This window comes from Ovis aries, chromosome 4 (genome assembly GCF_016772045.2).
Source record: "Ovis aries strain OAR_USU_Benz2616 breed Rambouillet chromosome 4, ARS-UI_Ramb_v3.0, whole genome shotgun sequence".
NCBI classification, from domain to species: Eukaryota; Metazoa; Chordata; class Mammalia; order Artiodactyla; family Bovidae; genus Ovis; species Ovis aries.
Genome location: NC_056057.1, coordinates 116,121,155 through 116,135,794, shown reverse-complemented (window position 1 = coordinate 116,135,794; position 14,640 = coordinate 116,121,155). Strand labels below are relative to the sequence as shown.

The 14,640-nt window shown below is 45.0% G+C and overlaps 1 protein-coding gene across 1 annotated transcript in view; it reads right to left on the bottom strand.

The window, feature by feature from the left end:
- Positions 1-214: 214 nt before the first annotated feature.
- GALNTL5 (polypeptide N-acetylgalactosaminyltransferase like 5) overlaps positions 215-14,640 on the bottom strand; it is a 53,324-nt gene continuing 38,898 nt past the window's right edge. The window contains exons 8-9 of the mRNA XM_060414915.1: positions 3,147-3,296; positions 215-2,104 (exon numbers count right to left, since the gene is read on the bottom strand). Of these exons, the coding sequence (XP_060270898.1) occupies positions 1,970-2,104; positions 3,147-3,296 (285 nt within the window). The 3' untranslated portion in view covers positions 215-1,969. The remainder of the gene's footprint in view (positions 2,105-3,146; positions 3,297-14,640) is intronic.

Genomic DNA, 14,640 nt, shown 5'->3' with positions numbered 1-14,640 from the left:
ACACACACGAGACCTGGGACTCACTCAGCCCCAGCTGGTCACAGGATGCACTGTGCCCACCGTGATGAAAGCAGGGTAGAGGGACGAGGAAGTTTAGGTCCTGCTTCTCAAAAGCCCAGAATCATAGCTACCTACGGCAGCGTTCCCCCTCTCTCCAGATCTCCCCAAACCCCTCGCTCCCCAGCCCCCATCAACACTTCCGTGGTTTCAGAAACAGAGGGTGGTGCAGTGGCTAAGGGAACCCTGACTCTGGGGGAGGGCATCCTGGCTCCAGTCTCTCCCTCCGCCACAGTGTAGGTGACAGCGTAGACACTGAAGGACAGTTTGGACATTCATCAAGATTTAAGCAGGCACTTAATTCATGGCCCATGAGTCCATGTTTTCAGATTTAGTCAGATATATCTCTACAAATGTGCAAAAAGACATGGGAAAAGGATGTTCATGTCAGCAGAGTTAAGGAATAAGAAAACGCTGAGATGACCAGAATGTTATCTATGCGGGCTATTTATTAATGGGATCAGTTTTAGGAAATCTGTTCAAAGGAGATGTTTATAAGAATGACATGTTTATATGTTCTGACTTTAAGACTTTGAAAGTATGTTTTTAAATTATATACATAAATGGAAAATTCTAAAACAAAATACTGATGCTCAAATCTAGTTATGTAAAAGAAAAGGATATACTCTCCCGTGTACGTGCACGTAACAGAAACTAGAGAGTAAGTTCGTGACGACTTCTGAGGGGTAAAATTATGGGCTTCAGAAGCTTTTCACTTCATACTTCTCAATACTGTCAGACTTTAAAAAATGCAGATGCTTCACCTTTTTAAAAATAATTTTTAAATATCAGGAAATACAGTAAGCATACAAAAGAAGCACATCAATATAAATGTGCACCTTAATGAATTATCAAAAGATCAACCTGAACAAACTTGGCTAGGTCAAGACGTAGAACAAACCAGTACCTCAGAAGCCACTTGCCTTCTCCTTCACGATCATAATTCTTCCTCATAAGTTTGACTGGTTATGACTTCCTCATAATCAGGAGTGCTATCCTGATTATGTGTTCATTTCTTTGCTTTTCTTTCTAGCACTGATATCTAATTATTCATGCATAAATGCTATGGTTTGCTATTGTGGTTTTAACTTTATAGAAATGGGACAATACAGTATGTATGCTATTGTGTTTGGCTTTTGTTCACCATCCTGAAGATTTACCTATACTGCTGTGTGTGCATCTAAGGTTGGTTACTTCTCATTGCTACACAGAAGTATATCGATTAAACATATCATATTTACCCTATTCCATTCCCCTCCTGATAAGCATTAGCGTTGTATTCCGTTTGGGCTAACACAGTCAGTGCTGTTTATAAACATTCCTGTCCATCTGTTCTGGCGCACAGAAGCACCCATTCTATAGTGTCTACACAGGATGGACTTGCTAGATCATGGGATATTCATTATCTTTTATTATTTTACTCAATGGTGCCAAACTGTTGCCCAAAAGCCGTTTGTAACAATTAACACTCCCACCCACAATGTCTGAGACTGCCTATGCTTGCCCACACATGGTCCTGTCAGGCTTCAAAAATGTTTCACCCCTCCGGGTGGCTATGTAAAAATCTCTCATTGAGGTTTTAATTCATATTTCCCTGCTTACTAAAGAATGTGGAGTATTACTACTTTTATAATTTAAAATAATAAAGAAATATTAGATCAAGACCAGGGTATATACTATCACAGAGAGAGTCTTCCATGTTTCTCCCCGTGTATCTGCAATGAGGTCTTGCGGCTACTGTCCACATCAGTTTGAACTTTCAAATTAAAATGAAGCTGCATCTATATGCTCTCTATCTGCACGTTCTAAAGGTCCTGGCAAGAGGCTGAAGGCATGGGGAGTGCACACATGAAGGGGCCTGGCCTTGATGTAAAAACCTTTGACCGGGAAGGAAAAGAGGTAGCAAAGACCCTCACGTGTGGTGCTTCAACCGCATCACTTGGGACTTGTTAGCGAGTCGAGGAAGAGAATCTAAAGACGTACGCATGGGAATGGGGACAGAGAGGCGTCTGCTGCAGAGGGGCAGTCTTGGGAGTGGAAAATAGACCTGGGGAAGAAAAAAAAGACTTCGTGTGTTGGTCAATTCACTTCTGAGAAACCTGAGTTTCCCTAGAGATTAAAACAATGAATAAGGTGCAAGTGGAGTGGGTTACTCCTTGGAAGAAAAGTTATGACCAACCTAGATAGTGTATTCAAAAGCAGAGACATTACTTTGCTGACTAAGGTCCGTCTAGTCAAGGCTATGGTTTTTCCGGTGGTCATGTATGGATGTGAGAGTTGGACTGTGAAGAAGGCTGAGCGCCAAAGAACTGATGCTTTTGAACTGTGGTGTTGGAGAAGACTCTTGAGAGTCCCTTGGACTGCAAGGAGATCCAACCAGTCCATTCTGAAGGAGATCAACCCTGGGATTTCTTTGGAAGGAATGACGCTAAAGCTGAAACTCCAGTACTTTGGCCACCTCATGCGAACAGTTGACACATTGGAAAAGACTCTGATGCTGGGAGGGATTGGGGGCAGGAGGAGAAGGGGATGAGAGAGGATGAGATGGCTGGATGGCATCACAGACTCGATGGACGTGAGTCTGAGTGAACTCCGGGAGCTGGTGATGGACAGGGAGGCCTGGCGTGCTGCGATTCATGGGGTCGCAAAGAGTCGGACACGACTGAGTGACTGAACTGAACTGAACTGTAGTGGGTTAGAAGGAACTAATCGAGCATAAAGTGTGAAAATGAGCGGGTGAGGAACTGAAAGGGCACGGCTGTGCTCAGTTGCTTCAGTCATGCCTGACTCTTTGCAACCCTATGGATTGTTGCTCCCCAGGCCCCTCTGTCCATGGGATTCTCCAGGCAAGAATACTGGAGTGGGTGGCCGTGCCCTCCTCCAGGGGGTCTTCCCCACCCGGGGATGGAACCCTTGTCTCTTATGTCTACCTGCTTTGGCAGGCAGGTACTTTACCACTCACACCACTTGGACCCTAATTTAAGGAGAAGCACAAAATTTGGTATCTGGAAGGCAGTGGAAGGCTTCTTCAGAGCTAGTCCCTCTCTGTTCCCTGACTCATCTTCCCAAACCAGGGATGCGTCCTTCACCTTGTATTCATCCAGCCAAATGTGTGCCAGTCTGAGACTGTTATATTCCACGACTTTCATAATTTCAGAGTCGTTTGTCATGTGTTGCCTATTGATGTGTCCAACTCGAGAGCAGGGGATTACATAGAGCTGGCCTCCACACATCCAGATCTGCAGACGCAAGGAAAACAGAAAACACAGTAATGATTAGTGTCTGTCTGCTAAAAGGCAACTGCTGAATTAAAACAGAAACAACAGCAGCCATCATTAAGTGTCTTATTTCATTTAATCCTCACAGCAACCTTATACTGTGATCATCCCCGTTCTACAAATGAAGAAACTAATACCTACATTAGTCAAGAAGTTTTCCCAGTAATATAGTGGCAGAGCACAAATTTCAAACTCAAATCTGGCCCCAGAGTCGTGGCTCTGAATACTAAGCGGTCCTGCCTTGCCTGTACATGACCAGTTCTGATGCTGATCATAGGAAGACGGACAAGATACTTTGTCTTAGGCTATTCTCAAACAATATGCAGAAAGTAACATTTCCTGAGACTATTGAGTACTACTGGCTGTTGGGTTCAGTCGCTCAGTCGTGTCCAACTCTTTGCAACCCCATGGACTGCAGCCCGCCAGGCTCCTCTGTCCATGGGATTTCTCCAGGCAAGAATAGTGGATCGGGTTGGCTATTAATAGGTAACAAAAGAAACATTGATCATGGGTGACTTCAGTTATTCCTCTTTTTTTGTACTTAAAGCACTTTATAATGCTTATTTTTAATAACTTTTTTTTTACTACACACAAAAAATATGACCATAGGAAAAATAAGTGTAGAAAAGCAAACAGGAAAAAAGTCACCTTTTAAAGACTTCATCAGTCAATACTAATCTAAATTGTTGTTTAGTTGCTAAGTTGTGTCCCACTCTTTCGCAACTCCATGAACTGTAGCCCACCAGGCTCCTCTGTTCATGGGACTTACAAGGCAAGAATACTGGAGTGGGTTGCCATTTCCTTCTCTAGGGGATCTTCCCGACCCAGGGATTGAACTCATGCCTTCTGCACTGGTAGGGGAATTCTTTACCACTGAGCCACCAGGGGAACCGCCTAATAATCCAAGTGTGTATGCATATATACATAGATATACAACAGTAAGATAACCTGCTTTTTTAATTTGACGTTTTGCAAAGTTATTTTTAAAGTCTTGTATTATTTGGAATAATACAAGAATATTAGAATGTTGGTAGTTTTAATTTTTTTGATTATTATAGATAATACCACAAAGAATGTGCTTGTAATATAAACCTCAGGTAGAGTATACTTACACAACTCTTCCATTTAATTCAGTGACTCTTATATGGTTCCTAGATCAGCAGCATCCGCATCAGTGGGGAACTCACAAATGCAAATCCCTGGGCCTACCCAGGCCTACTGACCCAAGAACGCTGGGTCTGGGGGCCCAGTATTTCCGTACTTTAATCAGTTCTTTAGGTGATTCTGATGCATTTTAAAGTGTGAGAACCACTGTTCTAATTAATCAAGGTCATCCATCCCAGATTTATAGATGTTTTCTTAGGAAATCCACCTAATCATTTAAAATAAGACTCATTAAAACAATACTCAAAAGAATTATGGTGAAAATATCAGACAGTCAGAAAGGATCATGTTAAAGAAAAGGGGAAAGCAGAACTTCTGGCATGAGACCTAATGGCTGGTACAACAAACTTCCAGGGTTCTTTAGAAATACCCGGAAATGTCCAACCAGTCCCTCCTAAAGGAGATCAGTCCTGGGTGTTCTTTGGAAGGACTGATGTTGAAGCTGAAGTTCCAGTGCTTTGGCCACCTCATGCGAAGAGCTGACTCATTGGAAAAGACTTTGATGCTGGGAGGGATTGGGGGCAGGAGGAGAAGGGGATGACAGAGGATGAGATCGCTGGATGCCATCACCGACTCGATGGATGTGAGTCTGAGTGAACTCCGGGAGTTGGTGATGGACAGGGAGGCCTGGGGTGCTGCGGTTCATGGGGTCGCAAAGAGTCGGCCACGACTGAGCGACTGAACTGAACTGATCCCCATAAAATGTCTACAAAAATACACATTGACTTCCTTCTCCAGAATGCATGCCGCAGTATCTTCACCTGGCTCGCTCAGCTGGTAGAACGTGAGACTCTTAGGTGAATCATAAAGGATTTCCCGATGGTCTAGTGGTTGAGAATCCAGCTTGCGGTGGGGAGAACACGTGTTCAGTCCCTGGTCAGGGAATTAAGATCCCACATGCTGTGGGGCCATTAGGCCCACACCCCACACCAAAGCTACTGAGCCTGCTCACCACAGGGAGGATCCTACATGCCACAGCTGAGACTCAATGCAGCCAAACAAATAAAATAGACTTTAAAAAAATAATAGAATAGAATGAATGGCACAAGAGAAAATCCCCCAGACCAGAAGCCCAGAAATTTAGGTTCTTTTTCATCTTTGCTACATGCTGATGACCAGACATATCCTCTCTGAATCTCTTTCTCACCTGCAGTTGAGAACTAAGTAGCTGATCATTTAAGCTACTGCTTGGGGGTGCTTTGTTATGTAGCAAAAGCTACCTGATACCAGTCACCTGCAATGTTTTCATCTCTTTTTCAAGAGCTCTTAAGGAAATTTGGAAAATCAGTAATATCCATTCAATCATTAGGATGAATACAGAAGTATTTATTATTGTTGGTGCAGTCTTATATGTGTGAAATGTTTCTTATCAAAAAAGAAATCTGGCTATGAGCAGAGAATAGAAACCAAAAGTCAAGTAACCAAAGTGATCAAGGGGGAGTGAAAGTAAAACGTATATTAAAAGACTTTCTCAAAAAATCAAATTGAGGATGCAATCGCAATTTATCCCCATTTTCATAGGACCCATGCAGTTTCTCCTTTCCTCTTGATTCATTCTCAAAGGGACACGATCCATCTGAACATGCCTTTTGTGCTGCTCATTGTCCATGTAGGAGACGGTCAGCTTTCTTTCTCGGATATACTGCTGGAAGTAGTCTCTCCAGCTCCCAGTATTACCATTATTATTGGAGGAGGAAGAGGGTGGTGAGGAGGGAGAATGTCCCATCAAGAGTGAGTATAGTGGGACTTCTCTGGTGGTCCAGAGGCTAAGACTCCACGCTCCCAAAGCAGGGCGTCTGAGTTCGATCCCTGGTCCAGGAACTAGACCCCACATGCCACAACTCAGAGTTCACAAGCCACAACTAAAGATCCCACGTGCTGCAATTAAGACCTGGTGCAGCCAAACAGATAGATTAATAATAATAAAAAAAAAAAACATAAAAAAAAGAGTTAGTATAGTTTAATACTTCAGAGTCCAAACTCTGAGGCCACTCCATGTGGTTCAAAGCCCCCATGAGCCGTGTGATCTGGGGCAAGTTACCGAAGTTACTCAATCCATTTGTGTCTCAGTTTCCTCACCTGTAAAGCGAGGATAACAACAGTACCGGCCTTACTACTGAGCCTGCGCACTTCAGAGCCCGCCTGCCACAGCTGGAGAGCTTGTGTGGCAAAACTAGAGAGCCTAGGCCCCTAGAAAGATCGTGCACTGAAAAGAGAGATCCCACGGAAAGCAGCAAAGGCCCTGCCTGCAGCAACTAAGATCCAACGCAGCCAAATAAGTTAAAAAAAAAAGTACCTGCCTCATGGGATTGTTATGAACATCAGATAATCTGACGCTTGTAAAGCGCGTAGGGTTTGTGTTTTGTAAAATGAGAGTGTCTCTGCTGTAGTGAAGTGTGGTAGATCGCAAGCATGCCCACACAGGCTTTTCATTCCTACCTGCACATCTAACTGCTATGTAACTCTGTACTCCATTCATCAAGAAATGAGGTTTATTTCTCCATCTCTTGAAACTGTTCTTGGCCTTGTGACTTGCTTTGGCCAACAGGACATTAACAAAGGTGATGCTTGAAAAGTGTGTGCAGCACTTTGGGATCTGCTGCCCTTGGGAACCTGGTGACCACTTCACAGTGAATGAACCTCACTAGCCTGCCTAACCACGAGAGACAAACAGTCTGGTCATCTCCACTGCCCCAACACTGGACACTGGCCAATGTCCAGACATGTAGATGAGGCCATCCCATGCTAGCCAGCACCAGCTGACCCTCCAGATGAACACAGATGTGTAAGCAGGACCAGTAAAATCAACCCTCCTGGCTGTGAACAAAAGAACCACTTTAGCAACGCAACAACTTTTGAGGAGTAACAGTTGATTATTGTTTCAAGCCACTGTATTTTTGGGACAGTTTGTTACACAGCAAAAACTAACTGATACACTAAGGAAGTAAATGGGACTACACAGCAAAAACTAACTGATACACTAAGGAAGTAAATGGGACCTCTTATCCCCTTAGCTGTGCTCATTCCAGAAACTTGGTGTGATTGATGAAAATACTGTTCTGTGAACACTGTCTCACTCTCCACCCCTCACCAAGGAGCAGAGTACATTGCTCTGACACACTGACCTTGGGCTTGTCCGTTTGGCATGCTTTGGCCCATGGAACGTGAGCAGACACAGTGCCTCTGGAGACTTTAGATAGGCTGTGTGGGTTGCCTCAACTTTTGCCTTTCTACTGTCAACATAAGAACATGCCCAGGGCTGCTAGTAGAATGACCAGCAAAGCTGAGCAGACTCAGAGACCAGCCCCGCCAGTGTAAACGCCCAGGCAGAGCCATGCTGGCCGACCCACAGACATCTGAAAGAAGAAAGTAGATGCTTCTTGTTCTGAATTGCCTGCTTTTGAGCTGGTCTATAACAAGCATCATCATGGCATTAGCTGACTGGTAAATGGGCTGTCCTTGACACCCCTTTCTCTTAGCACCCGCCTAGCTGGTCAGCCTACCTATGGGACATTCTTATGATGGTAACGTGTAGGCAACTGGTCACAGAAGCTTATGACTCAGGAGAAGGAACCGGGAAGGGGCAAGAATTGGTATCACTTGCATCTATTAGTCATGCAAACATGACCTGGATAAGGTTATGGAGCAGGCGGAGCGAGCAGAGAGGGACACAGGGAAACCCCTACAGGGTGGCAATTCTGAGAAGTAGCTGATCTGAGCAGGGGGCTGGGTGCTGAGCAGCTTGCCTAATCCTCATAGTATAGACCCTGGAGAACCTGCTTCAGCCCTTCTCTAGCACAAACCCAACGCTTGTGGTTTGCTCTCAAACTACAACCTCCGCGGGCTGCAGCAACCGTGGGCTGAATCTGAGCTGGTGTCCGGGTCTAAGGGCCCAGTCTGGAGGTGAGGCAGGTGGTTCTCCAGATGTAGAGCAGGGCCTTGGGCCCGAAGCAATGTCCTGACCCTTTGGGGTACAGTGGGATGGAGCCCTGGGGCAGGGGAGCCAGCCTGCCCCAGAGTGCAGGGCGCAGGCTGCCTGCTCTCTCAGGGAACCAGAGGTGCCGACTCGGAGCCTGATCTGAGACTTATTCCGAGGTTGGAATTGAAGCTGTAGCTCTGAGGGCACCAGCGAATCATCACTTCCCACGAGCAATGGTAACACCGAGCTTGGGGCGACTAAAGCAAGTTCAGGGCATCGGAGGCATCCAATATATGGCCAGCCTTATTGAGAAGCCTGGGCTCAATAAGGCTGGTAAAGCGTCTGCCTGCAATGCAGGAGACCCATGTTCGATCCCTGGGTTGGGAAGATCCCCTGGAGAAGGAAATGGCAATCCACCCCAGTACTCTTGCCTGGAAAATCCCATGGACAGAGGTGCCTGGTAGGCTACAGTCCATGGGGTGGCAAAGAGTCGGACACAACTGAGTGACTTCACATTCATTTATCAGTGAGAAGTGACTTAGAAACTGGGTAAACCAGAGCTGGGGGGGCCGGTGGGGGGGGCCTTAAGACCTGAAGCTGAATAGATCATACAAGCCAGGAAGGGACAGGTTTGGAGCACACTGCTTGTGAGTTCTGTGAATCTGCCAAGTTATACTACCTCTCTGTGCCTCGGTTTCTCCACTCTAAACAGGAGACGATGCGGGTACCTACCTCCCAGATTTATTGTCAGGATGAAGTGAGCTAATATCTGTAATATTTCAGAGTGGTACATGTCACACATGATAACAACTGGAAAACCAAATACATTTGTATCTTCAATCTCACCTTACATGCCACTTCTGCAGGGAAGCAACTGAAGACACTTCCCTCCCCCAAGACAAGGCCAGGTTCCCCTTCTATATGACCTCACAGTACTCTGTATTTCTCCTTCATTGCAGTGATCAGAAATACAACTAAATAACTAATCATCTCACTCTACCCCAAAGAGAATGGAAGCTTTATACCGTTCGAAACCACTTCCACATTAAGGGCTGCTGTACTTTAGCACCCAGTACAGTGCTTGGCACATAACAGTTTCTCAGTAAATATCGTTCAGTGAGTGAGTGAGTGAGTGAGTGAATGAAAGCGGATTTCGTCTTCTGAATACCCAGCACGTGGCACAGCCTGATGCAAGAGCTACTCCTTAGATGATGGGTGTGTTCAACCTCGAACTTCACTTGAGCTCTCAAGAGAGTCCAAAACTGAGACGACTGTCTTTCGTTTAGTCCGAAGCTAAAATGGGATGTGGGTTTTAGCACCACACCAGTGTCAGTTAAAGCCACAGAAGCCGATGCAGGCTCACTAGGAAAAGGATCAACCAGGGGATGGCACAGACACTGGCCAAGGAGAAGAGACTGCTGCAGATCCTGGGGGCCCTGGCTCGCCTTTTGACCCCTTTGGGTCCCTTTTGTTTCTGGGTTATGGGGGGGAAGGCTGAGAGGCAGAGAAGGCTGGTGTGGTGGCTGCAGGTTGCTGGCTCAGGGCATTTGGCTGGCTCAGCGGAGAGTTCTTTCCTAGCAGACAAGGAAACATTGTGCTAGGTTAACAACAGGCGCGGCTTCACAGGTACGAAGAGCACATGGGATGAGGAGCAAGTGTTGTCAAGAAGTGTCTTGGGAACAACCATGTTTGAGAGATACACAGAAGAATAAATTCCTGCAAAGGAGATTGAGCACAGCTGAGCAACGCAAGGGGATTTTGTGTTGAACACAGCTCAACGCCTTTTTGTTGGATTTTGCTCTAAAACTCCAAGAACACTTCTGGGAAAGACTGGTCACTAGAGGTAATCTGTCTGCCATTGCAGGGGCTTCCCAGGTGGTGCTGGTGGCAAAGAGCCTGCCTGCCAATGCCGGAGACATAAGAGACACAGGTTCGGTCCCTGGGTTGGAGGATCCTTTGCAGGAGGCCATGGCACCCCACTCCAGTATTCTTGCCTGGAGAATCCCGTGGACAAGAAGAGCCTGGCGGGCTACAGTCCATGGGGTCACAAAGAGTCAGACACGACTGAAGCTGACTTAGCACACACGCCAATGCAGGAGACACAAGAAATGCAGGTTCAATTGCTGGGTCAGGAAGATCTCCTGGAGGAGGAAAATGGTAACCCACTCCAGTATACTTGCCTGAAAAATTCCATGGACAAGCGGAGGCTGGTGGGCGACGGTCCATGGAGTCACAAAGGGTCAGACACGACTGTGCACACACATATGCATCAATACTACAGTAACCTCAAGCACAGGGAAGACCAGAAGCCATCCACTGGGGACACCAATAGGGAACTGGTAACAGTGCCAGAAATGACGCCAGAGGGACGATGCTGAGGGCCTCCGGACAGTGATTCACTGCAATGAGTGAGAAATGAAGTGGATGCAGCTGTAGCTGATCCCTCATCAGGAAAAATCAGGTTACTTGGGCAGAGGGGCCACCAGTGTCAAGAGAGTGCCTAGCTATTTATTAATTTACATGTTTGTTTATGAAAAGTGAGACCCAAGCATCCTTGAAACAGATGAAAGCGCCATTAGGAATGAAGTTGCTGACAATATTGAAGCAAAAATTATGAGTGAACTTGAGGAATAAGTTAACCGTTATTTGCTGTCTGGAGGGAAGGTAAAACCAAGGCAAGGAATATACTCAGTTTTCAAAGATGCATCATTCACAAAATCGATTCAATTCTGAGACACAATGATGTGCTTATTAAGTTACTAGGTCCTGAAAAGGGGAGATTTTTCATATGCTTCATTCTCACAGCCCTCGGTAATCAAATAAGTAATAATCAACCAAGCAATAAAAAGTACCAAAGGCATTGAGGGTCACAAAAATGATGCCTGGATGAGAGTGGAACAAATGAGTAGGAACAAAAGCAATGAAAATAAACTCATAAGATACTGCTAAATAGGGGCTTAGACGAAGAATCAGTTCAGTTCAGTCACTCAGTCGTGTCCAACTCTTTGCGACCCCATGAATTGCAGCACGCCAGGCCTCCCTGTCCGTCACCAACTCCCGGAGTTCACTCAGACTCATGTCCATCGAGTTGTTGATGCCATCCAGTCATCTCATCCTCGGTCGTCCCCTTCTCCTCCTGCCCCCAATCCCTCCCAGCATCAGAGTCTTTTCCAGTGAGTCAACTCTTCGCATCAGGTGGCCAAAGTACTGGAGCTTCAGCTTTAGCATCATTCCTTCCAAAGAACACCCAGGACTGATCTCCTTCAGGATGGACTGGTTGGATCTCCTTGCAGTCCAAGGAACTCTCAAGCATCCTCTCCAACACCACAGTTCAAAAGCATCAATTCTTCGGCGCTCAGCTTTCTTCACAGTCCAATTCTCACATCTGTACATGACCACTGGAAAAACCACAGCCTTGACTAGACGGACCTTTATTGGCAAAGTAATGTCTCTTCTTTTGAATATGCTATCTAGGTTGGTCATAACTTTTCTTCCAAGGAGTAAGTGTCTTTTAATTTCATGGCTGCAGTCACCATCTGCAGCGATTTTGGAGCCCCCCAAAATAAAGTCTGCCACTCTTTCCACTGTTTCCCCATCTATTTTCCATGAAGTGATGGGACTAGATGCCATGATCTTCATTTTCTGAATGTTGAGCTTTAAGCCAATTTTTTCACTCTCCTCTTTCACTTTCAAGAGGCTCTTTAGTTCCTCTTCACTTTCTGCCATAAGGGTGGTGTCATCTGCATATCTGAGGTTATTGATATTTCTCCCGGCAATCTTGATTCCAGCTTGTGCTTCTTCCAGCCCAGCATTTCTCATGATGTACTCTGCATAGAAGTTAAATAAGCAGGGTGACAATATACAGCCTTGACATACTCCTTTTCCTATTTGGAACCAGAATACATTGCTCTAAATATCCCTATAGTCAAAATAAGGTATACGAAGCATTAGAAAAGATGTCTGGGCTTTAATTTTAAAAAATACAGAACGTAGCCAGCCAAAAGAAAAGAGGGAGATAAAAATCTAAAGCAGAAAAAAAAAAATTGGAAAAACACAAAAAGCAGATCCGATAAACATCTAAGTACATGCTGAGAGAAACACAATTCAAAGTACAATCTCTGCAAGTGATCTCAGAGAATATAAAGGGTGGTTGACAAAATTAAAGTAAGAGCAACAGGGCCGTCACTTATGTATCAGCTCCTATCACTATCTTAAGGGCTTTCCCCCAGTGGCTCAGCAGGTAAAGAATTCGCCTGCAGTGAGGAAGATGCAGGAGACTTGGTTTGATCCGTGTGTTGGGAAGACCCCCTGGAGAAGGAAATGGGAGCCCGCTCCAGTATTCTTGCCTGGAGAATCCCATGGACAGAGGAGCCTGGTGGGCTACAGTCCACGGGGTCGTAAGAATTAGACACGACTGAGTGACTAACACACACACACTTCTAGGGAAGCTAAAGCTCAGAGAGGATAGGAATTTTCTCATAAAGGAAGCAGTTTTCTCTACATCTGACTGTCTCTGTTAGAAAAGACACAACGCAGAGAAAAGTGAGGGGAAAAATGTGAAGGGCAATGATGATGAGCTGACAGCCCACATTTTTATGCACAGTTCAAAGTAATCATTGTAAAAATCTATTAGAATTCAGTCAAATGCAAAAAAATGACCTATAATAAACATATGATAAACGTTTGAATTGTCATACCTTAGTATCTTCTTCAGACTCTCCAGGCATATCTACTTTGTACCTTATTCTCCAGCCCAATTATTTCATTAAATCTTTTTTTTTTTTTGGTCATGACATGCACCTTGCGGATCTTAGTTCCCTGACTAGGGATTGAACCCAGTCCTTTATCAGTGAAAGCACAGACCACCAGGGAATTCCCACATTAAATTGTTATACAGTTCTGAGAATAGAATTTTTATTTATTCCTATTTAACAGGTGCGGGCTTCCCTGGTGGCTCAGTGGTAAAGAATCTGTCTGCCGATGCAGGAGACACAGGTTCAGTTCCTGGCTTGGGAAGATCCCCTGGAGAAGAAAATGGTAACCCATTCTTGCCTGGGAAATTCCATGGACAGAGAAGCCTTGTGAGCTACAGTCCATGGGATTGCAGAGTTGGATGTGACTCAGCAACTAGATAACAATTTAACAGATGAGAAAACTTGGAACCAGAAAAGAGAATCACCTGCCAAGCGTCTTATAGCAAGTGAGGGACAGGGTTGGGACTCACCCTGATGTCTAGTGTTCTCGTATCATAGAATTCTTTTTAAGTTAAATCTATTATTTCTATTGGTATAATTTGTACACCACCAGAAATTCACCCTTCTAAAATATATAACTCAGTGATCTTCAGTATTTTCACAAGGTTACATAATCCTCGCCACCACTGAGTTCCGGGACATTTCACCACCCCAAATAGAAACCTGGTCCCCATCAGCAGTCACTCTCCTCCCCCCACCCCTGGCAACCACTGATTCACGTTCTGTTCCTGTGGATGCGCTTAGTCTGGGCATTTCATCTGAATGGACTCATAAATACATGGTCTTTTGTATCTGGGGCTTCCCTGAGAACTCAGCTGGTAAAGAATCCACCTACAATGCAGGAGACCTGGGTTCAATCCCTGGATTGGGAAGACCCCCTGGAAAAGGGAAAGGTTACTGACTCCATGGACCTAGAGAATTTGATGGACCGTATAGCCCCTGGGGTCACAAAGAGTTGGACACGACTGAGCGACTTTCACTCACTCACCCCATGTGCATCTGGCTTCTTCCACTTAGCAAAATGTCTTCAAGTTTCATCCATGCTGTAGCAGGTATCTCAAGATTCAAGAGTCAGGAGACAATTTAGACATCTTCTATCAAGTCCTCTTATTTTACAGATAGAAAACAGAGGCCTAACTCAGCCTATATATTTAGTGACAAGTCCTCTCCCTCCTAATCCAGTATTTTTTCTACCATGCTACAACTACCAAGAGATTCCACAAACAGATGAAAAATATCATATTAATTTAACATATCTGACGTTAGAAAAACATAGGTAAGAAAACCTGATGTTTTATGAAAGGCTTTCCATTTCTGTAAGTGAAAGTTGCTCAGTCGTGTCTGACTCTTTTCGACCTCATGGACTACATACAATCCATGGGATTGTATATAATCCATGAGATTCTCCAGGCCAGAATACTCGAGTGGGTAGCCGTTCCCTTCTCCAGGGGATCTTCCCAACTCAGCG